The sequence below is a fragment of the Stegastes partitus genome, unplaced genomic scaffold (assembly GCF_000690725.1).
Source record: "Stegastes partitus isolate 25-593 unplaced genomic scaffold, Stegastes_partitus-1.0.2 Scaffold1826, whole genome shotgun sequence".
Lineage (NCBI taxonomy): Eukaryota > Metazoa > Chordata > Actinopteri > Pomacentridae > Stegastes > Stegastes partitus.
Window position 1 is genome coordinate 36,754 of NW_007579557.1, and position 24,359 is coordinate 61,112.

General features: G+C 42.0%; 1 protein-coding gene across 1 annotated transcript in view; it reads left to right on the forward strand.

The window, feature by feature from the left end:
• The first annotated feature begins 2,452 nt into the window (after window positions 1-2,452).
• taok2b (TAO kinase 2b) overlaps window positions 2,453-24,359 on the forward strand; it is a 29,921-nt gene continuing 8,014 nt past the window's right edge. Inside the window, 17 exon segments of the mRNA XM_008302518.1 lie at window positions 2,453-3,004; window positions 6,549-6,689; window positions 9,484-9,555; window positions 9,637-9,738; window positions 11,359-11,404; window positions 11,523-11,619; window positions 11,904-12,017; window positions 13,423-13,514; window positions 13,713-13,806; window positions 14,301-14,382; window positions 14,941-15,108; window positions 15,743-16,044; window positions 16,688-16,789; window positions 17,027-17,204; window positions 17,445-17,573; window positions 17,841-18,044; window positions 18,432-18,671. Of these exon segments, the coding sequence (XP_008300740.1) occupies window positions 6,558-6,689; window positions 9,484-9,555; window positions 9,637-9,738; window positions 11,359-11,404; window positions 11,523-11,619; window positions 11,904-12,017; window positions 13,423-13,514; window positions 13,713-13,806; window positions 14,301-14,382; window positions 14,941-15,108; window positions 15,743-16,044; window positions 16,688-16,789; window positions 17,027-17,204; window positions 17,445-17,573; window positions 17,841-18,044; window positions 18,432-18,671 (2,154 nt within the window). The 5' untranslated portion in view covers window positions 2,453-3,004; window positions 6,549-6,557.

A 24,359-nucleotide genomic window follows, 5' to 3' on the forward strand; every position in this document is an offset into this window, starting at 1 on the left:
GTTCTACATTATAGTAACTGATTGTCATTTATGAAGTTTTACAGCCTGATGAGCAACTGAGAATGATAATGTTCATATCAAGGTGACGGGGTAGTTTTATGTTTTTAGTGGTGAGTCAGCTATAAATGCACAACTCTGAGATTATAGTGAGTGGATTACCGGAGCATACGCTGGGCCAAACGAGCCATATGTGTGACTGCGGTGACGTATGTCTGTGTGAGCCGAGATCGTTTGCCATCAGATCGGCATGACAGAAGGAACATTTTAAACCCATTTAGATAAAAAGGAATCGAAATAAGTCTCAGAATATGTACCCCATAAACTTGCTGGACACAGTTGTAAAAAAATGATGTCTGAAGTTTTCCAAAACATCTGCGTCATGCTGGTGGGTCATGTACATGTCCTTCTGTCACATCATGTCATAGCATCTACAAGGTGTGGCTATTAGAACAATTTATTTCAGATTACTTTAATTCGAGTAGATTAAAACTTTCAATTAAAGCGTATCCATCTGTCAATGTAAACAACATGGTCCACACATGTGCACTTATGTAAGGCCAGACTTTAGCAGCCAAACCTCCTATAGCGTCCTTATTTCTCAGAAAGGATTATGTAATAATCTGTCATCCCAAACACTGGGCTCTCTTTAAATGGACGCATCCCTGACCTGACATCTGTGTGGTCGGCTGAGGGCGGACAGTGGCAGTGACCACTACATATCATAGTATTGAGGTCAGTTACTCATTGTTTAGATAAAAACTATTTTAAGAAGTTCAGCAGATCTGAAGCTGAAAAGGTTTAGACATTCGGCTCTATGTGGATTTGCATGGATTGTATTAGAGTCTAGCAATAGAATGTACTAGAGATGGGGTTATTTTTTTTCTTTTTTGCACTGTTGATATGTTATAATTTCTCTTTTTTTTATTACCAGTCCCTTGTGGGCAATGCTGCAAATCAGTGAGCATGATTCGGTGATTGATTCGTGGCAATACTGGACTTTTAGGTGATTTTACACTCAATAAGCAACTTTATTTGTCAGGTTTTTAAAAAAAAATAATAAAAAATCAGTATTTGACACAAAATATAATTCAGTCTATTTATCTTGTCTATCAATAGTTACTCTGTTGTGTTTCCAGATCATTTATTTCATCACAATATATATCATTTTTTCAATGTAAAATACAGTTTACCTCCATTTTTCTACCACTAAACAGTAAAAGCGTCTATCAGATGATTAAAAACTTCCATTACCCTGACCAGAAGTATTCATTCCCTACAAAAAAAATAGTTGACTAGTCTCTTTTGCCAGACAGCTGTTTAGTGAAATAACGAAGAGATTTGGATTAGAATTAAAAGCCAAACTGTGGTGACACATTTCCTCTAATTTCATAATGATTTTGATGATCGTGTATAAATTACATCCACTGATGACTGATTTAGGAGGAGAAGGTTCTAAGTTGATTGTTAGTGGCAAGCAAGACGTAAATACGTTTACTCAGTCGCACCACTTAGATGTACTTTAAATGTGTATTCCACCACATTTTAAAGAAAAATTATTTACTTTTTACCTCAGTACATTTACTTGACAGCTTTAGTTCCTTCTGATCTACTTCTCTTTGTTTAGGTGTTCAAATGTCCTCACTCTGATCGTATCTGTTGGTGCATTTTCTGTCAACATCCAGCTACAATCACAATGAAAAGGGTAAAACAAAGCAGACAATAAGACAAAGACAGACACTTGATCTGATCAAATAGTAAAGAGGAATAAAAAAAATATAAAGAATGTAAAATATATTTTACATATATTTTAAAAAATATGTTAAACATATTTTTAAATAAAAAATATTTAAAAATGAAATGTGTAATGATGAAATAATAACAAAATAATCAAATATTAAAAATAAAAAAAAATAAAAAAAAAACTACTGTGGTAATATAACCCAAAATGTAATGTCCAGGCGTGTGGGTCTTAAGAGGTTAAATAAACTATCACTACACATGGAAACAAATTTCAATATTGAATTCATATATAAACTGGATGTTTTGCCTGGAGTGCATAAGGCTATGTGCATCAGATTTTAGTAACATTAACTGTAAAATAAGAACACAAAACAAATCATAATGTCATTTTCTAACTCTCAAATTAACCTAATTTTCAACCAGCCCTCTAAACCTTTGTTTTTTGGTTTCTGTGTGACACCCCTATAACAAGTTTCTAGAAGCGCTCCTGCTAAGCGTCGAAAACAGATTCTTACCTTTTTTCTGGTGTTCATCTCACTTTAGATATATGTGTGTCATGTTGCCATTAAAGCGTCTTAAATAAAATGTATTTCTGGGCAGAATCTCACCAGAATCCTCGTGTCCTGGACAGTCTGCTCCACGGGGGGCGGTGTTTCCGCTCCCGCTGCCGCTGCCGGAGCGTCGAAGAAGAGCGGTTCCGTTTTCCTTTCGGCTCCCGCCCCGCTCCGCCATCATGAAGTCCTGAACAAAAACGGATGAGAGTCGAGCAAAATGGGGATAACACGAACGGGAGATGAAATCCGCCGGCTGCAGTAACGTAATGACAGTGCAAAGCGGAGAAGGGAGCCGAGCCTCGGATTTGAATGAATCAGTTTGCCAGTGAAAACCTCCCGGGCAGCTCCTGGCGTTACGTTATTTAGTTAGCGGGGTTGCTAACAGCAGCCAGAGCTAGCCCCTGGTTTTCTCTGGATAAGGCTGGCTAGCTTAGCTGGCAGCCAGGCAGGCAGGCAGGCGTCAGTCAGCTAGCTGTCACTTCAACTGACTGCCACTTAACTCATGTCAAGTCGTACAGACGCGCTAGCTGTCCAATTGACTGGGAGCTTCAGGATGGCGAGGAGTTTAAGTAAAAGCGTCGACAGGCAGAATGTGGTTTGTTCGTGTTGAATAGACACCAGTGCCGAGGAAAGGGGAGTGAGACCAATATTTTCCAGCCAGGCCAGTGAGCTAGCTCTTGAGCTAGCTACAGTGGATCCCAAAAGCCACGGTAAGACATGTTATAAATCATTCAACATGGAAATGCAGCCGAATGCGCATCTCTGCCTCGGTTCGCAGGGAAGAGGCCAGCTAGCATCATTAGCTGCCTCATTTTTTATTTTTTTTACATCCTGGAGACGTTGACATTGACATGAAAGCTTGTTGTTGGCCTGCACCCTGAACACCCAGTCAGGCTGGAGTTGTTGTCTAGCTACTGTTGAATACATTTCTTTGGTGGGCAAAGATAGCCTAATTGACCAGCCAAGTGCAAAAGCCATCCAGCCTGCTCAGCTGAGATGCACACTGAGCATGATGGTGATGGCAAGCACATATCTAGATAATTACTTCTCTGTCTGAGCAACCAAGGACAATATGCGTTTTGTTTTCTGCAATATGCCCAGGGTGCTCCAAGATTATGATTTACATGTAGGTCTAAGAGAAAGATGGTGTTGGATGGAGCCACATATTTGCAGCACTGGCTGCCTCTTTCTTTCTTGTGCCTGGTGTGAGTGTGACATGGATGGGTTCTTAAAAAATAGATCAAGAGCTTGCTTTTGGCTTTTGTTGCAATATTTAAAGAACTTCTCATTTTTCAAAGGGAACCAAATTGCTTCCTCTTTGGCAGAAGCAAAATGGCCCTGACAGGAATGCTTCAAATGATGCATGTTGTGTTTCAGCGCGTTTGCAGAGATTGACGGCTCACCTGCTAAGTTGCTGTTGTCCACATTAACCCTCTGACAAAAAGCCTAACAGCCCATGATTTCCAGGGTGTTTGCTTGACAGACAGCACATCACACAAACGAGCAGCTCCTGTCTGCACTGCAGCCACACAGGAGCATTCACTGTGTACCACTGGGAGCTGGGAATGGTGGCCTCTGGTGCGCAAACATCACAGATGATTTGAAAACCGGTGTCTTTGTTGACCATTTGCAAAAAGATATTTGCTGCCCCAAATGATTGAAGTTTGGTATTAAAACACTGTGACTGTTGTGCCTTTCTGTAGGCCTTCTGTAGTAGCTCACATGTTGTGTTTTAATCACGGTGCAGTCAATAAATAATTCAGAATAATTTGATGCTGTAGCTAAATGTAAAAAACCATTTTAGGAATTAAATACTGCAATGCTGTGATATGACAGCAGTTAAAAAGACAGCATTTGATGTTTTTCTGGTTGATTTTTGAAGTCGACAGTTTGATGAAGCACACCGTTGTCTCACAGTATGTAGTGTCATATTACCTTACCTCATAGGACATAATAGAAAATCAATACAATCAATATGAGCATAGAAGAGCTACTGTATTTAAACTGTACACCTGTAATGAACACCGCTCCTTTGTGCTGCTTCTCCATATTTGCTTAGGAAACCTTTGATTAGCTTTTTATAGGGCTGTCGAACTTTGTTGTGGTTTGGGGTTTTGTGTGCTTTGAAAACAGGTAAATCTTGTGGTCAAACTGTTCCAGCTCAGCAGGCAAATCATGGTCCTGCTAAACTGCCTGACAGTTTGATTTTATCTTGAGAAATGTGTTTTTTGCTGCTTTACAGGGACTCATCTGTTTGTACTGCAGCTGGACTGTTGAATTCACCCCTAATGCTGTAAAACACACCTCTCAGTCCAAGCTCAAACAGAAAGGAAAAAAAAAAAGACAGATCTAAGGTCATCAAGTAGGAGTTGACTGATTATCAGCCAACATCTGATCCTAGAATCAGCATTTTATTGATGATCGATATCATTTGTTTAAAAAAAGAAATGCATTCCTTATAAAATATGTTTATTTCAGAATGTGCTACCGTGGCTCTGATGTGGTTCTGATGTGGCTCTGATGTGGCTCTGATGTGGCTCTGATGTGGTTCCGATATGGTTCTGATTTGGCTCTGATGTGGCTCTGATGTGGTTCCGATATGGTTCTGATGTGGCTGTCTATCTCTATCTACCAATCTGTGATGTTGAGCAGTGTCCCTCCCACAGCACTATCTGATTGATTACACATTACAGGTGATAACCTATCAACGCTTTAGAGTAAATGTTGAAAAGTTCCCCTTGTATTGTAACATATGCAAAGCATAGACTAACCTATGGCATTTTCTGGTCTTCCAAAATTTCACACTAAGATTTACATTTTTGCTTCTGAAGTACATCAGCTCCCAATAAAGGTCGTCAATCTCCTTGATTACTAAAAATCAGTCCTGAAAATCTGACGGCACTTCACTATCAAAAAATCCTTCCCAGCCAACACTGTGTAATCAGATTTCTAACATTCTAATCATCAGTGTCGTCCTTAACATTTCAGCATTGTGTATTAAATGTCCATTTAGTGTCTCCTCATGACCACTACCTCAGCTTTAATCCATGTATTTCCAGTGGGATGGACACTATGTCCTCTTAGAATCAACGCTGCACTTTAAATGTGTACAAAGACAAATCAGACCTTCACCATCTTAACATCTGACTGCTTGCAAGAAGTCTCGGTTATTTAGTCTGACTTTACTGTGTTTTGTTCGCTGGCCTCTTCAGCGTCCAGCTTGCTGCTGTTTAATGGCGGTGGTCGTGTCGTCAAGTGTGCAGGCTGCTGAAGGACCAGTGTATGACCAGTCAGAATCATTGTGGGAGAGGAATGATTTGCTTGACTAAAAATACAAAGCATTTGCATGGATTTTTTTTTTTTTTTTTGAATCATGCTTCCATGAGTCAGGGAGATAAAAGAAACCATTACAAAAAGAATTGCTGGAGGAAAAAGATGCTGCATCTGCCATTTTATGATATTTGGATTGCATAAAAAAAGATTATGTGGTCCAAAAAGGAAGGTGTTCATTTCTTTTACATTCCCAGTTGCATCCACAGAAGCAGTATCTGTATATATCCTGTGACATTTTTGGAAAATCATCATTTTTGAGTATGTTAAATGTAAAAATGTGAAATGCAGCAGTGGTGAGTTTTGCCAGTATTGTTCTGCCCTATATTCCTGGTAGAGAGACAGATGGATGATGATGGATGAATGAATGGGTGGGTGGCTTGATGGTCATTTGAAGCTGATGGGCACTTTGATATTTTCCATCCATATGAGCCAGCACAGATTGGTATTTTATTCGACACTTTAAATGCAGTTGTAGGAGCAGGATACGCTGTTTACACATGAACCAAAGTGACTCGATCCCGCGAAGTGGAACGACAAATGCTGCATGGAGCCGCAGACCGGTGTGTTGGTCATTGGTGGGATTCGTGGAGTCGTGGAACTAAGAGTAATTCAGTATTATGTATTTTTTTTCTTAATAATATATATGGTGTTCTCTATAATTGGTTGACACAAGGATGTAGCGCAAATATTTCCTTCTAAGGATTAAAAGAAAATGTCCTTTTTGTGCTTTGGACTTTGATCATTTTTAGTTGAGCACAATTTATTTATTTTTCTTCTGGACGAGAGATCCAAGTGTGTCGATCATACAGCGTGTGACAGACTAGACCAGATTTCCTAGGCAACTCGTGTTTCCGACACAAATGTTGGTAATCCTTCCAAATAACAGACGCTCACCCAGTGTGTCTCCTCCATGCTCACCAGGCGCTGGCCATGCCGTCGAGTGTGCGGGCCGGGAGCCTGAAGGACCCGGAGGTGGCTGAGCTGTTCTCCAGGGAGGATCCCGAGAAGCTCTTCACGGACCTGAGGGAGATCGGCCATGGGAGCTTCGGAGCAGTCTACTTCGTGAGTTCTTTTCCTTGGTGTTTGGGTCAGTAGTCGTGAAGGTTGAATTCACACGTTAGAGCCCTTAAGGGTAGTTTTTTGTCCATATAAGTGATTTCCTACAACTTAAACAGGCATTCGTTGTCTTTTTTGCTTTAAGTCATCACTATGAAGGAAATGATGATTGGAAAATGTAATAGCTGTAGAATATCGACACCATCCAGGTTAGATAGGTTCCCACTTACAGGCAGCTGTATTATAGGGAACTGTATTCATGAAGACATTGCAGATGGCACTAACATATTTCCTCTCTATTAAATTTCATGCTATTGTCCTCCCATTTGCCCAGTTTTTCATTTTGTAAAACATAAAGTAACAGGAGACCAACACAGTTTGCATTTTTCAACACGTACAAAAGAATTTTTGTCTGCTTCCACGTCTCCATTAAGGACTGAACGAGTGAATGAAGGCTCGCTTTTTTTCCCCTAATGTGCTCTTTTGCTCTTGCCCTTCACTTTGATGCCAGCCCCTACCTACTGTAATAACGGGTTTGTGCGAAGCTAAACTCAAACTGTGTTATTGTTCCATGTAGAATTATGACTATTTCACTTTACCTCTTCAGTGAACATGCGTCTTTCTTTGCTTTCATTTAAGCAATGTACACCGTTTCACGTTGATTGTAGTTGCGAGGCTCTAAGGAGTAGCTGTCTGTTGCCACTAAATACGAATTTGAAAACTGAATTATATGTATTGAAGCTCTGACAGCTGGACCAATTATGTGGATCAGCTATTCATTTCAAACCTAAAATTTGTGCTGTATGCATTCTGGGTGGATTATTATACATCAAGTGAAATGTTTCACTGAATTCCCTGATGAAGAAATGAGCAAGTTTAGTCTGTAGCTTCAACAACTTGCTCATATAAATACATCTGTAAAATATCAATATGTGAGATTGTGAAGCCATAATGAGAATTTACTGGGTTCAAAATTTGTTCTTGAATTGTGGAATATGGAAATAATTCTGTTTTTTTAGCCACGTACACTGAACACATCTCCTGGAATGCCCATGAAAGTGGTCTCCTTTATATTTCTCTGATGCGTTTTTTTTAGTGCTAATAAACTGAAAAACTGAACAAAATGAGTCACTCTGTCAATACATGTATAAACAATGTGATACAAATGAAATGAAAATTAATATCTTGTGTAGTGCATTGGCTTTTTCTTGTCTCTGCTCAGACAAATTAACCTCATGTTTTACTCCTTTAAGATGGAAATTTGTTGCTATTTTGGCATTATGTAGGCAAAAAAAATACATTTCCTGAAAATATAACTACCCCTGAAAATAATTGTTCTCTGGCTACATTGAGCACAAAGAATTCAGGAAGTGGCTGCTGCAACACTTTGGCTGTATTTAGTTAAAGCGGCTACAGCAGACGTGAGAGCTAAGCTTTGAAATGAGCTCTGCAAACATAAAAATATACTCGTCTTCTACTTATTATTGTTACATATTATATTGTTAGACATGCATGTACTTTTTAGACAGATCATAAAGTGTCACCATAAGCTACAGGTGTTCACTGAATGACGACTTTGTATTAAACAGTGATTCCACTTTGCCGTCTTGATGATGCTGTCATCATTTGTCTTTACTTTATCCCTAACATAGTCTACTCTAGTCTGTAGATGTTAACTATATTACACAAAGTCTGTGAAAAATATGGACGTTTCATAGCGTCTTGGCTGCTAACGCTGCTATAGCCAATCAGTGTAGAGAAATGATCATTTTTCTGCTACATCCCCTCGAAAACAATGTAACGGCCCAATTTGCAGCGTAATTTTTTCAGGCAGCAGCGTAACGGGCCGTTACTCTGTTAGAATGCTGGTGAGAACCCTGCTCATGTGGGTCCACAAACTAAAGACACAACAGCCCCCAACAAAAACTCAACAATATGCTGTTGGTGAAGCCAGTAAAAAGGTGGATTCTGAAGTTCTGCAGCACAACTGCATCATAAACATAAGCTACATCTTAGCAGTCACAGCTCTGATGGTTCTCGTTTGTTCTAGCAACCCAGGCTCCATCACATAGTTGCTGCTACTAACGTTTTCATGGTATAATCCAAAATGTTTCCACTGAGTGTGATTATAGATATAATGAGAAGGCTGGTTGTTCACATCATTCAATACGAGGTACCATTATGTGTGTGGTTACGGTGATGAATCTAGCTCGGATCAGAGCGCCCGATGTTAAGAAAATGTAAGCACAGTAAAGGAAAACAGCTGACGATCGATGGTACATCTGATATTGTTGGTCAGAGATGGTGTTTGTTAGAAAGTAGGGAAGATAAATATGATGGCACTTGGAATGAGAGCACAAGGTGGATAAACCTGTCAGCCGAAGATGAAAGGTGGCAGGAGAGAAGGCAAAACTAAAAACACAGTGTGAGTCGGGGACAAAGAACAACTTTCCAGCGGTGGATGAAAAGCCCTGTTTAATGAAGGGTGAAAAAGAGCCAGTCATGGATGAAGGGATGGACAGGAGAGGGAAGGAAGGAAGCTGAGCAGAAAGCCTTGTTTTATGTAATGGTGATTTCTTTGTTGTCTAATGTAAAAACGCCTGATGAATCACAGCGTTCGCAAGTGCTTTGTGAAAAAAAAAAAAAATATTGCATTTGGAGCCGTCAGCCAGCTGTCATCGGTTGATGCTCAACCTTAACAAAGCAGAGGCATATCTATTGAGAATAGAAAGACTGTTTAAGGAGCATCCGCAGCTTTAACTCATTTATTGTGTCTTGTTCTTAACCTTTTCCACATTAGGCCCATGACATCCGCACAAATGAGGTGGTGGCCATCAAGAAGATGTCCTACAGCGGCAAGCAGTCCAATGAGGTAAGACCTGACGACTCACCTGCTGTCGATCAGTTTGGAGAAGCTTGCTCGTGAGTGATCGTGACTCTGCTCACGTTGCAGAAATGGCAGGATATCATCAAGGAAGTGAAGTTCCTCCAGAAACTGCGCCACCCCAACACCGTTGAGTACCGTGGCTGCTACCTGAGAGAGCACACAGCCTGGGTGAGTGGAATGTGATGGTGCGGTACAGACCTACTGCAGCTTTTGTAATAAACTGTATTGGTTTATATGTGCACAGTGTGTTTTTCAGTATGTTAATGCTTTGGTCCCACTGACACACAAGTCTTGCCTGGAAGTGTGGCAACATATTTCATAGCAGGCTTTCTCCCTGCAAGCGTTTTTAGTGCAAATATTTGCACCATTAATGGCCCTTTTTGAACAAGATATACCAGGAACTAAACCCAGGAAGTAAGCTAGAAACTGGAAAGGTTTCTTACACCTTCCTGTGTACGTTTTCAATGTGCACCACTGTTGTTCACTTCACAAGTCCTGTACATGCATGGAAGCAGCACAACTGTAATGTTATAATGCCATATATCACTAAACAAATAGAGAAAACCTGGAATCAACATGTACAGGTGTCCACAGGTGTTACCAACACTGCAAAAAAAAGTGACTCTACATACGACAGATATATCACCACTTACATTTTAAATTCCATACTAGTATCTGCTCTGTATTAACACCAACCAGCCCCTGAGTTTTTGCCACATAGCTGCCAGTTGCAGCTGAATCATCAACAGCTTCTTGGTGGTGCTGAGAAGCCCAGAATCTGCTCCGTCCAAACTATTTTTGGCAGATTTTTTAAATGAAGGTGGTACTTTTAGAATGAGGTGATTTTGATTATGAAATATCCCAGTTTTTATAAGCTTTAGCTTTGATTCATTTTCCCAGATGAAAGCAGAAGTCACACACGGTTACAGTTCAGGACGGTTGGAAAGTAGTTAAAATCCAGTGATGTGTTCTGGTTTTACAGGTTCTTAGTTCTGTGAAATGATGTCATTTATGGTGATTAGAATTGTTATGATGATAATAACATGCCTTTCAATAAACAGCCTGGTTTTATGGTTGACAGGGTTTAAGCATTTGAATGACGGATTATAAAAGAGCGGCATTCGAAGTGCAGTTTTCATACGACAAAAGAGTTGTTCATCGTTGTGTTTACATCTGCATGACTGTATTAGATGTACAGGATAAAAGACTTAAAGCCTTCATCTTCACTCTGTCTCTGTGTAAAACAAGCGCAAATCAAAAAATAGAATTGATGCCAGTGGGCTCTAGTACTTCCTTTTTGTCTATGAAGCGGTAAGCGAGATGTAGAGACGACGTTTGACTGATCACTGTCGGTCAGCTCCAGAACTTCCTGAAACAACAGAACCTGGAAGTAGGATTTAAATTTAGTGTCTGCTTCCTCCTGCCAAAACGCAGCTTTAGTTCCAGACGTCCTCAGAAGGTTCTCGGTCCTATGAGAAAGTGGATTTGATTAAAAAAAAAATGTTAAAAATCAAATGATTGCAGTTATGTATTGTGTTGTATAAGTCTGTTTGTAATATTGACACATATGTATTTTTATTGTACAGAATGGCAGACCTTGATCTTTAACGCTAAGGTGGACATGAGAACACTTTTCTAGGCTGCACCGTAGTTTGACAACAGCTTTCCTACTTTGATAATTGTAGTGAAATCTTAGAGAACGCTGCCTCTGGTACAAAAACCTCTTTCCACTCAGGTCAAGTAACGCTCCTGGACTGTAGTTTAACACTTCTCCTGTCTCTCTTGTAGCTGGTGATGGAGTACTGCTTGGGTTCAGCTTCTGACCTTTTAGAAGGTAAGTAGAAAAAAAACAACGACAAAGGAACGTTTACAAAACACTGACGAGTTAGTTATATGAGACAGTTATTCAATCAAACAACGCCTGACATCCCCTATTGTGTCTCGTCACCCAGTTCACAAGAAACCCCTGCAGGAAGTGGAAATAGCCGCCATAACCCATGGTGCATTGCAGGGATTGGTGTATCTTCACTCTCACAACATGATTCACAGGTAACCCCCATTTCTTTTCTCACTATCTGTATCTGTTCTGCTCTCCTCCCCCACACTTCTGACAAGAAAGAAAACAAATACAGGGGAGAAAGCACAAACTGTGCTGCCTGTGATAAGCTTATGCAATGGTGTTTGTGCTCACACACTGTACAGCAACACATTTCAGTGCATCTTGCGACTCCCCGGCCTCCAACAATGCTTCTTCTCTCTCTATTTGTTTTGTCATCCTCACGTTTTTCCTGACCGGTCATTCTCTCCTGTCGGATCATTTCTCTCTCTCCCAGGGATGTGAAAGCAGGAAACATCTTGCTCACAGAGCCAGGTCAGGTCAAACTGGGAGATTTTGGCTCTGCCTCCATCGTCGCTCCAGCCAACTCCTTCGTGGGAACACCTTACTGGTAAAATATGAAACTTTCTGCTCATGTCGTCCTTGTCATTAGATTATGTTTTTAGAAAAATTGGAGTAAATGTGAATGATTTATAAAAACTTGAACCTCATCAGTATTCGTCAACTGTGCCAAACAAACTTTTACCAAAATAAAAGAAGGTCCATGCTGAGGCAGACTTTGTGATATTTAGTTTTACTGTGATATGAAAACGGAGTATTCACCAGATGACTTGAATAACTATCCGAGAAGAAATCATAATTCTGGAGGGATTGGGGTGATTTAGTGAGGGAACGCATCTGCACAGAAAATCTAAAAATATATTTTAAACGGCTGAAAAAAGACTGAAAAGACAGTTTTTAGAGTTTGAGCCAACTAGAACCTCTGTCACACGCCGTAACACTGCCAGCTCCATGGAAAATAATTTTTTGGTTTGCATAGAACTCAGATATGACTTATCAGTCGTCACACACACCTGTGTGATGCTGATTTAAATGGTCAAACAGGCTGGTTGTGTTGCCTCTTGTGGTGGCACACTGCAGACAGAGCAGCTGTCATCTAATAATCACAATTATTTTGATCAACGTTGAGATCATGATTGGCCTATTTATCGCAGTAATTTATTTATTTCTGATGTTAGCTTAACCCCTCTTAATGTAATGCAGCCGTAGTATGAAATGTTTTGTTGAGTTTGGACAGAGTTTAGAAAGAGAGAGACACGTGAAGCAGTTCAATAGGATGTAATGACACTGTAGCACAGGCAGGCATCAGTTCCTGGGGTTTGCTGCTGTATATGACGGCAATTAAATGCAACATTAAGTTAAAGTGAAAGAAAAAGCAAAAAAAAAAAAAGTTTTCTCTTACACTGAATGGCTGCTGGTAAAGGTGATGGTACGCTCAGTTGTGTTTGCAATGCTCTAAGCTTTAGATAACCAGTGACACACATCTGTGCTTCAGTCATTGTCACACTTAGTGAAGCGAATAGATTCCATCTTGGTGTGTCCGCCTGAAAGTTGGATGTAAATCTATTCAAAGCATGAAGAATGAAACTTGAATGATGCTGATCAGCAGGAGAACTGAGCCTTTAAATTTAGGTATTTGAACTCAGTCACTTATTTTCCTTGACACACTTAAATTTACTTCCATGTATATTTCTATATGCATTTGAGCAGCTGGTAGCAGCGATCCCTCCAGCTCATCTTTTAGCACTACTTGTGTTTTCCACCATTCAGCAGCTACAAGTTCCTGTTGTTGCTGCACATGAGGCAGCCTAACCCTCCTAATGTGTGTTCATGTGGTGTGGACGTTGGAAATGACAGTGAGCCCCGAGGTGCTGTTCTCTGTTGGTCCAAGATCAAAGGAAAAGAGCTGGAAATGGCTGAATTGCTGTAGCTCTGCTCTTGTTTCCTCCATGCAGGATGGCCCCTGAGGTGATCCTCGCCATGGACGAGGGTCAGTACGACGGGAAGGTGGATGTGTGGTCACTTGGCATTACCTGCATAGAGCTGGGTAAGGCATGGCCGTAAAATGGCCCACAAGTGTTTTTGTGTGTGTGTGTGTGTGTGTGTTCACAAAGATGAAAGCATCCAACCATTTTCTTTGCTTTCTCGTCTCTCTCTCTCTTTCTCTCTCTTTCTTTCTTTTTTGTGATGTTGCGCTTTATCTGCCGCTCTCTGTCACGCTATGCCTTGTTTTTTCAATCTCTAGCGGAAAGGAAGCCTCCTCTGTTCAACATGAATGCTATGAGTGCCTTATACCACATCGCCCAGAATGAGAGCCCTGTGTTGCAGTCGAATCACTGGTGAGCGATGATGAAACTTCCCGAACCGGTCTGTAGTGTTGTAGACAAACGGGATGGTTTTCTTTTGTTGCTATGGATTATGTTTTACAAGAAAAGCTTATTGAGGCTATGTGAACAAGACAAGACTTGATTGAATTTAGGATTTCACAGACCATTACCAGGCAATTTACAAGATATATGAGCGAGACTTGATTTACTTTTGTTGCCGTGACTCACAAATCAGTGGTAAAGGAATCAAAATGTTAGTCTGATGAGGTCAAAATGTTTATGTTCTTGGAGTGAATCAAGGACCTTTGTTCATTATAAACAAACCCCACAACACTTCTCATGGGACAATACTGTTTGGCTCCATTGTACTGCCACAATAGATCATCTTTAAAAGGTTTTAGGTTAATGCTTTGATCTTTTGTTGTTGCAGCTGACCAACATTACAGACTGTTTGCATCTATCTTAACGCGAGTGCCTTCTATAATGACATTTTTTATCATTTTCAGGTCGGATTATTTCCGCAATTTTGTGGACTCCTGTTTGCAGAAGATCGCCCAGGACAGACCTACCTCTGATGTGCTGCTCAAGGTAAAAGGAGGCTTGTGTTATTAGACTGTTGAGGATTATCTTTGTGATTAAGAAAAGAGGAAAGCTAAGACAGAAGAGCTTTCAACCTGAGGACAAATTATTTTAACGTGATATCATTATATTAATTGTTGTCGCAAGAGGATGCTCATTATGTGTGGGGCTCAAACCGTGCTCCCAGAGGATGTTTTGTACATCAGATTGAAATGAAATTCTAATTAAATCTTTCAGGTTTCTTTTCACCTGTTGGTAGTCTCTGTTTATATTTGCTTTCACTGTTTGCACCATCATAAACTGGCAAAGCTCGCGGGTCAGCTTGCTGCTGTTGGGGGAACGGATCATTTGCCAGAATATTCTTGCTTTGATCAAGTAAAATTGAGGCAAAGTGTAAATATACAATCATCTGTTGTATAGCCAGCTACTATAGTATCAGTGCTGCTATATCGACCTGCAACCTATCAAACTCAGTTAGAAACTCACACCTTCAGAATTCTGTGTTTATTAATTTACTCCCCGTCTGTCTCCACGTCACTCATTTTCTTGACCCATCCGTCCTCCCAGCACCATTTCCTATGCAGAGAGCGTCCCATGACAGTTGTGATGGACCTGATCGCACGTACCAAGGATGCTGTTCGCGAGCTGGACAACCTTCAGTACCGGAAGATGAAGAAAATCCTCTTTCATGAGGCACACAACGGTCCTGCACCAGAAGGAGGTGACGAGGAAGAGGTAAGAATAGGACAGAGGAGGAGGAAGAGGCCCAGAGAGCTGAGAGGAAACATGAGGGGGAAGGCAGAGAGGTAGCAAGGTGACTTATGCAATAAATATGGACCCCCACAACAGGGTTTCATCTGAACACTTATGCTTACTGTAAACGTCAGTGTATTGATCGGATTGTTGTGATTTTGTTGAGTGAAAACTGCTTGCATTGCCTCAGAATTACAAAGTTAGCAGGACTGTAGTCAGACTGTGGACACACGAGCTGCCTGAAACAGCTGGTTTTAGCATCCATCGTGCCTTTGTATTGTACTTGCTGTAGTTACTTACATAGAACCTCTTCCTCTCCATACAAAGGCCTTTGTTCCTGTGTAATGCTGGTTGGCTGTTCCCCTAGAAGGAAATGAAAAAATTCAGAGAATGTGGGGCTGAACTTGTCTAGAATAGAGACCTGTGTCTGTTAGTATGATGTAAACTTTACTGTACATCTGCTGGGAAAGCTTTTTTTTATAGTATAAGCAAATTTCTGCATGCTATAAATTGAAAAATACACCACTATCACCCTGTGGAGCAAAGAAAGCCCGTCCTAATAGTGCTGCCTTTTCCCAGAAGCTTTGAAAACATCATCTTTTTTCCTTTCTGCCAGGATGTGGAGCAGTATATGCTGCGCACTGGCACAGTCAACAGCATGGAGAGCTCCCACTCCCTGCCATCCATGTCGATCAGCGCCAGCTCCCAGAGCAGCTCGGTCAACAGCCTGGCAGACGGCTCCGATGACAGCGGGGAGATGGCCATGATGCAGGAGGGAGAGCACACCGTCACCTCCAACAGCTCCGTCCTGCACAAGCCCCTGGTCAGTCCAAACTGTCTGTGGGTGGATACGCTGGTTGAGAGTCCCGTCCCTCCCAGTCCCCCTTTTACATGATATCAATCAGAAAACAAGCACTGGTGTCATAACATCATAATTGATCAAAAATGGTTTTAAAATGAAAATACTCAATTTGTAAAAATATTTTTTAATGTATTTCATTGGACGACTGCTTTGTGGCACAATATCTGTTTTGTTTTGGGTTTTTTGTGGGTTTTTTGGTCTTAGATGCAGGACTTGAGCTATTTCACTTTACATTGGTTGTGGATAATCTACAGGGGAAACAGTTTTTTCCGTCGTCAGACCAGTTTTAAACATGCATACTTGCACCACCTAGAGGGAAACTAAAGTAAAAGCAGCACCAGTTTTAGCCGGCAGTTGCCCAGCAGAGTTGTCGGTGTTGCCACCTACAGAATGAAGCAGAAAACCACCTGACTGGGTGGTAACAGGCTCACATACACAAACCAGCTTCCAAAGCAAATGAATTAGTACTGGACTAGTTAAATGAGGAGTGTATTTCATGTGACGTCTTAGGATGACATTTAGTAAAGACTAAAAATTCCCCTTTGTAACTCTTCATGTTTTTAAAATCTTTTTTGTGCTCCTTTTCCTCTCTTTGCAGAGCCATGACAACATCTATGATGATCCCTATCAGCCAGAGGTCGACTCACAGCGAGAAGCTTCATCTGCCGGTGGCGGTGGGGGAGGAGGGGGCAGACGTAGACGAGGCCGAGACCATTTTGCCACCATCAGGACGGCCTCCCTGGTCACCCGTCAGATCCAGGAACACGAGCAGGGCTCGGCCCTCAGAGAGCAGATGTCTGGGTGAGGTCACGATTTGGAATCAGGGCTGGTGTACAGGCCATATGCTGCTTTAAAAGGAAGAGAAAACAAATACTTGACGAGTTCATTTGCACTCATGATTGTACTTGAAAGAATAAGGACACCCATAACATTTTTAACTTAAAAAGGAACAAAGTAAAGTGAAAACCTTGTTATTAATGTGTCTGTCAGAGTTTACCTTCTTCCGTCCAGCTGACGTCCTTCTGCCTTCCCTCACAGGTACAAGCGAATGCGGCGGCAGCACCAGAAGCAGCTGATGGGTCTGGAGAACAAGCTGAAGGCAGAGATGGACGAGCATCAGCTGAGACTGGACAAAGAGCTGGAGAATCAGAGGAACAGCTTCTCAATGGAAGGAGAGAAATTCAACAAGAAGCACCAGGCCATTCTGGAGAAAGAGGTGAGCTGGTGGTCGTATAAGTGATGTTGAGAACGAAGGGATAGATGAGTAGCGTTGATGCAGCATGTGGGTTGAAAAGAGGTGTGGAATAAATGGGATGATGGAGAGGGACAAACCACTGTGTCCTTTATAGTTACAGGTGAAGAGTCGGTGCAGTTTGGGACCCACGCTGTGGAGGTTCTCTCTTTATTTTGTCCTGTTTAAATTGCTGATGGTAATGTTCTGGTTTGTTTTCTACAGACAAAGGCAGTCCTGACTGAGGAGAAGAAATTCCAGCAGCACATCCTGGCCCAGCAGAAGAAGGAGTTGACCAGTCTGCTGGAGTCCCAGAAACGGCAGTATCGGCAACGCAAGGAGCAGCTCAAAGAGGTGCTTCTGAGTTGTATCGAGCTGTGTCACCCATCAGCTCCTTACTACATAACTATTAGCTGAGCTGTGCTTTAGACCAGCACAGCAAGAGAAGGATGTTTAAACACACTTCCTCTTTCGCATAAATTGGTTGCAGTCTTCTGATGCTTCTCCAACTGGTTTCAGTAGAATTTCAGGTTGCATCATAACACTGACGTTGCTGCGCTGATCTTTCAGCTTGATATATTGCTAACTTGGCTAATACTGTACTACCTCTTTCCACTGAAGGAACTTAATGAGAATCAGTCGACACCAAAGCGGGAGAAACAGGAGTGGCTGGTGCACCAGAAGGAGTGTCTGCAGCAGCTGCAGGCAGAGGAAGAGGCCGGCCTGCTGCGGAGGCAGAGGCAGTACTACGAGCTCCAGTGTCGCCAGTACAAGAGGAAGATGCTGCTAGCGCGCCACAACCTGGAGCAGGATCTGCTCAGAGAGGTGCTGCTTTAAAAGTCACATTAGAAAAGCAACTCAGTCCTCCTAGAAACACTGTCGTCAGAAAAATATTCATAGATTTAAATACTGTTTATGACTTTGAATTGAACCTAAAATAACTGGTAAAACTAGTTTTCAGTATTTCCCACAGATTGAAAATATACCCGTTTATTTTCAGTATAAACAAAACATGAGCAAGGTCCTTGAATAAAATGTTGAGCCTTCAGTGGTGTTTTATTTTGGGACATAAATGTCGGCTTTTCTAAAGGTCACAGTTCCAGTTCTTATACTCACTTACTCACATGTCCTGTTGAAGGCTGCTACGTTTCCTCACCACGCAGTCTTTCAATATGCTCCCTGCCTCTTCATCCTTTTCCTTTTCTTCTCTAGGAACTGAACAAAAAGCAGACTCTGAAGGACCTGGAGTGTGCCATGCTGCTGCGTCACCACGAGTCCACCCAGGAGCTGGAGTTCCGCCAGCTCAGTTTGGTGCAGCGTACGCGGGCCGAGCTGATCCGCACACAGCACCAGACGGAGCTCACCAACCAGATGGAGTATAACAAGAGGCGTGAGCAAGAGCTGCGTCAGAAGCACGCCATGGAGGTCCGCCAACAGCCCAAGAGCCTCAAAGTGAGTGAGAGCACCCAGAGCCAGGGGTCTCCTGAGGAGGGAAACAGCCAGTCGCCAGAGGGGGAGAGCGGCAGCTGGGACAGCGAGGCAGGGCCAGTAGAAGTAGAGGACGAGTTAGAAAAGGAGAACAAGGTGGTAGTGAAGGAGATGTATGGTGCTGGGGATGAGCTCGATGGAGCAGTAGTAGATGATGAAGGTTTTAGAGAAGGAGAGGAGGTGGAAGGAGTTTCTGTGGCTGAAATGAAGGATGAGGTAGACGAGGACAGTCAGCTGAAGACAAATGATAGCAGAGAAGATGAAGATGAGTGGAAAATGGTTGAGGAGGGGACAGAGGTGAGGGAAGTAGAAGGAGTGCAGTGGGAGTACGAGGAGAATCCCAGTAAAACTGCACATGTAGACACCGATGAAGAAGAAGAGGGCAGAGGCGTGGCTGACGGTTGTCCGTCAGAGCTCATCTCATCCACTTCCCTAGAAAAGAGACGTCTCCGCGAGCGAGACATCGATGAGCTGTCAGAGTTTTACTTCCCTGACGCCTCAGAGGAGCTGGATCCCGTCCCACCCCCTCCCCCACCTCCCCCTGCCCAGACTTCCTTCCCTTCTCTCTTCTCTCACGGTATCTGCCTCCTCCTCTCCCTCTCTGCTGCTGCCCAACCCTCCAACCTCACTCTGCTGCTGCTCTCCATCTTCCTCCTCTCCCTCCGTCGCTCACCTCCGCTGCCCTCGGTGGCCTCTGTCCTCCTCTCCGCTGAGCTCGCCCTCCTGGCGCTCTTCTTCTCGTACCTCTTCCTTCGTTCCTGCTGCTCCCTGTCGCTCTCCACCTACCTGTCGCTCAGCCTCTGGGCCAGCGGCCTCTTCAGCTTAGGACTCTCCCTCAGTTTGGGGATTTATTACATCCCCATGATTCTGATCTCAGCCTCCTTCCTCAGCTCCCCCTCCCTCTTCCTCTCCCTCTACTTGGTTGTGGTGCTGATTGTCAGGCCGGCCCGTGACTTCTTCCAGCACGCACCGCGCAAAGTCAACCGGCTCTGCATGCGCGTCCTTTTCCGCCTGCCGCGACCGCTGTTCGCCATGTGCCAGTCAGTGCTGGGCGGCATGGCCGAGCGCAATCTTTACGAAATGTTTCCCAAAGCAGGGCGCAACTGGGGTGTGCGCCAGTCCAGAATCCCAGTTCCCCTGAAGACCTTGCCGTTAGAGTACCAGGCTCGCTGCTGCAACACCTCTCTGGTGGCCAAGGGCCTGCTCTGGGGAAGGCGTTTCAGTCAACGCCCCCTCGGGGTCCTGGCAGACCTCGCTAACACCGTAGTGCTAAAACTAGCCAAGCTGGTGCTTAAAAAGCTGCCGCTCAGCGTTCGGGTCAGACTCCAAACTCTGGGCCTCTTAAAGAAGGAGATCCCGAGCAGGTTGCCCCTGTTGTTGCCCCGAGAGGTCAGAGAGAGGAGGCAGACGGAGAGGAGGAGGAGAGAGAGGGAGAGACAGAGGAGGGAGGAGAGGGTGAGGATGTTTCGTGAGGAGGGGAGGTGGGAGTGCGGGTTGAGGCGAACTTCATCTGGAAGGTTTGTCAGGGGGAAAATGCGACCGTGGAGATAGCAGGAGAGCGAGACGAACGGGGGAAATGTGGGAAACAAACATGCTGGTGATACGTGTGTGTGACCATCGTCCAATCGTTTGTGTGTCTGTTTGGTTTGGGCCCACATGTCTCTCTTCTTAGATAATTCCCAAACTGGTTGTTGGTGACATTGCTTAAAAATGAGCCATATTTAACCAACACACACACACAATATGTACATGTTTGTGTGTGTGTGCTGGCTAAAGGTGATTTGGCTGCAGACGTTCTTTAAACCTGTGCACTCGTGTGCACACAAGCCATACTGCTAAACCAGCGAGGTCTGCATATGAACAAGCAGGTGAACCCACAGCTGCTGAACCAAAACCAGTGAAACTTTTCATTATTGTGCTTTTTGTAAAAGTTCCTTAAAGTTTCTTTAATTTTATTATTTTTGCTCTTAATTTGTAAGACAAATATTTTTATGGTTATTTTTAAGACCGTTTTTGTGCAATGTTTTGTTTGTGTTTCTTTATAGTGGTCTTATTTCATAGGCTGCACTGTTTTCTCAGTGCCTAGAACAAATACGACAGTGTTGCGTAGCTCCACCGCTTTTCATTTCACTCCCCGAAGCTGAATACTGTGAAAAAGGAAAAGGAGTCATTTCACTAACGTCGCCCTGAACACTAGCTCTCAGCCAGTATAGAAGTGCAATAAAGAGCTGAGTAGAAATATGTTGGACCACTGTATGGAATAGTTAGTAGAAGGTGTTTGTTGGACCTATCATGAGGTGTGGGGCCATTTAGCTGGAGCATGAAGCATTTCCATAGAACCATAAATGTTGGGTTCAGTTAGATATCATTTTATATATACAGCTGGTGAAGCCAACATCTTAGTTAGATGTTCTACTTTATTGCGCTTGATGCAATAATCTTGTTATGATTTACCATGTAAACATTTTTACCCCTACAGATCAGCGTAGTAGTGCCTAGCTTCAACGGTTTGCACAGATGTTAAGTTGTGAAGTGACATATCCAAAATTTTATCATAGGAGGCCAGGATATAGTCTGGAGTAGTGAAAGTATAATATAATAAAACCTATTTAATGTTTCCGTATATCTTAATTTATATGAAGCCATACAGACAATCTTTTGAGACAAACAATCATAAACAAAGATTGATGAAAACTACTGAATGTGGACGTCAAGACTGAGCAGCTCATTATGACATGAAGAGAAGACCGACATCCAATAATATCTGATTTGACTTTTGCACTGTCCTGAAGGCCTTTTTTTCTTTTTTCTTTTGTTTTTTTTAAGCACCAAGATTGGGAGAATGTGTCACTTTGGTTTAGGTTAGATTAGTCATATTATTGATTCATCTATTTTCATAAACCTGTGAAACATCCAAAAAAAAGTGAAAAATGCACGTCACACCTAAGCTCACCGAGTTTGACCAGAAACCAAAGATATTGAGTCGCTGCTGATAAATGACGGAGAAAAAAGCAAATGTTGTCTTGAAAGAAGAAGAAATCTGAGAATGTTGCTTATAAAATGACCTAAAACGATTAACTGATCATGAAAAATGTCCAAACAGATCAATTAATCGTTTCTGCTCCACTTCAGTCAGACCAAAAGGAAAGCTGCCAGTCAAAGGTCGAGCATTCAAATCTAATACAGCTTTTGCCAAATCCAGCGATTATTTCTGCCGCTAGCTGTCTAGTCTTTGTGCGCTGGTGTTCGTACACGACCCTCGGAAACAAAAAGGCTCGAATCGACCCCAGTTTGTGCACATTCGGGGGGGAAAGCAGGCAGTGGGATCGAGATGGATAGAAAGTCTGGCACATGTAAGCTGTCAAAACATGCTCAGTAGCTAAATAGCAACAGTCATTCTCCAGATTTTCAAACTTTAATAGTGCTGCTTTTGTCTCTACTGAACACCAGAACGTGTTTGTTCAAATGAAGTCAAACCAAATTAACGTTTGCAGTCGTGACATACGAGCATAAATGTGAAACCAGGTGAAATCTACCAGAGTGAGAATCAGTGCTTAGAAGTGCAGCAATAAAGTCACACAGACGTCGGATCGACTCACATGGAGAAATATTAGTGAGTAGAAAAGCTCAGTCTGAACTGTAATATGACCCGGGGGAGACAAAAAGTAGGGCACTGTTTTTTGTTTTTCTGTTTTCTTTTTTTTTTTTCGATGACCTGCATTTGGGAAGTCTGGCTTTAAAAGAGACAAACATTGTTCTATTTGAATGTAACTTATTTTGCCATTGATTTACATTTGTGTTACTTCCTGGTCCTCTGTGTATGTTTACATGTTTGCATTCTGTTTTGTTGCGACGCTGTCTGAGTGTTTCCACAGAGTTATATCACCTTGAGGTTTTTTTTTTTTTTAAATATTTAATTTATGCAGTATTTATCAGACCAGTACTGCATTCTGTTCGGCAGACATTTTGTCGTCCTTTTATTCTCATTTTAGCTGCATGAGTGTTGGCGTCCTGTACGGCTGTGTGCTCGGAAGCATAGAAGAACATTTTGTCACTTCCAGATTTTTTTTTTTTTTTTCTTTACACAAAAAAAAATAAATTCTTTTGTGTTGAAATCATTGTCTTTGTTTGTTTTTATGATTTTTTTTAAGTTTCCATTATTACCGTGTCCTCTTTTGTTTACTTTTTTCCCTCCCTGCACAGACAGATTCCTTTTCCATTTCCTTCATCGTGGCTCCTCCTGTATCATCACTTGTTGTATCTGTTGTCACCCGTTGTGCCCTTTTGTCTGTCGTCCACCAGAAATAGTTCAAGCAGGTTCTGGGAAATTATTCATACATAAGGTGGAAAATACGGAAGGCGCACAAACCCTGCAAGTGGGACGTGTTATTCAGTTTTCTGTATGCCGTATCAGCAGCCTAATGTTTAGTCCATAACATTAAGCAATAACAATAACTTTACTTGTGTAGCACCTTTAAGAACAACAATTAAAGTCTGTGAAGATTCTCAGTCATCCAGGTCATGGTTGTTCTGGTAGATTAATCGTAGCAACTGGACTTGCTTGAGTTCCTTGAAGACGTTTCACCTCTCGTCCAAGAGGCTTCATCAGTTCTGACTGACTAGTTGGGAGTTCCACATACTTATATCCTAAAGGAGTCATTTCAGAGAAACGGAAACTCCGGTGTTAATGGCTCCTTAAGGATATAAGTATCTGGAACTCCCAACTAGTCAGTCAGAACTGATGAAGCCTCTTGGATGAGAGGTGAAACGTCTTCAAGGAACTCAAACAAGTCCATTTGCTGCGATTAATCTACCAGAACAACAATTCACAAAGTGCTTTGACAGGTAGAACATAAAATATCAGGTAAAATATCAGGCAGGGCAAACACAGGTAAAAACAAAAATAATAAATAAAAAGTGCATGAAAACACGTAAATACATAAATAATGAAAAATGCACAGAAAGGAGTTAAAAACTGGTTAAAAGAACAATAGGACTTTATTTTTCTGCATCAGATTTATCTTTTTTTAAAGCTTTCACAGTCAAACTGAATATTTCTGAACACACTCCACTTTCAGTCTATTTTTTGCTGTAAATTTTTCTGAAGCTTTAACATCGTGAGTCTTACGAAACATTCTGTTTAAATTGCCTTGTTCAGCTAAAAGCACCTGACAGAGATACAAAAATGTTTCTATTCTCACTGATTACATGTATGAAAAATACCTTTTAATAACCAACTAACAGATCATTGGTCCTTGAAACATTTTCCTTTACGTTATGTAGTCAACACTTTCTCATACATAATGAAGCGTTTTAATGACCTGTGTTGCTCTGAAGCCGGTACATCCATTTGTAACCGTTCTGTTGCAGAGTTAAAACATTTTTGTGGCATAAATCCACAATAATCTGGTGCACTGGTTCATATTCACCTCATAGTCATAGACCAGTGAACACAGGACGTTTCTTTTTCTGTCATTTTAGTGGCAGGTAAAGTGAATGTTTCATGGGTTTCAGTCCTTCTCAGCTGTAATTACGTGTAAAGTATAATTTGTTTTGCTGCTACTTGTAGCTTTTACAAGAATTCCACAACGGAAAATGCCGTCAATAATAAAATACAAATAATGGAGACAAGAACTCAGGTGAAAGACAAGA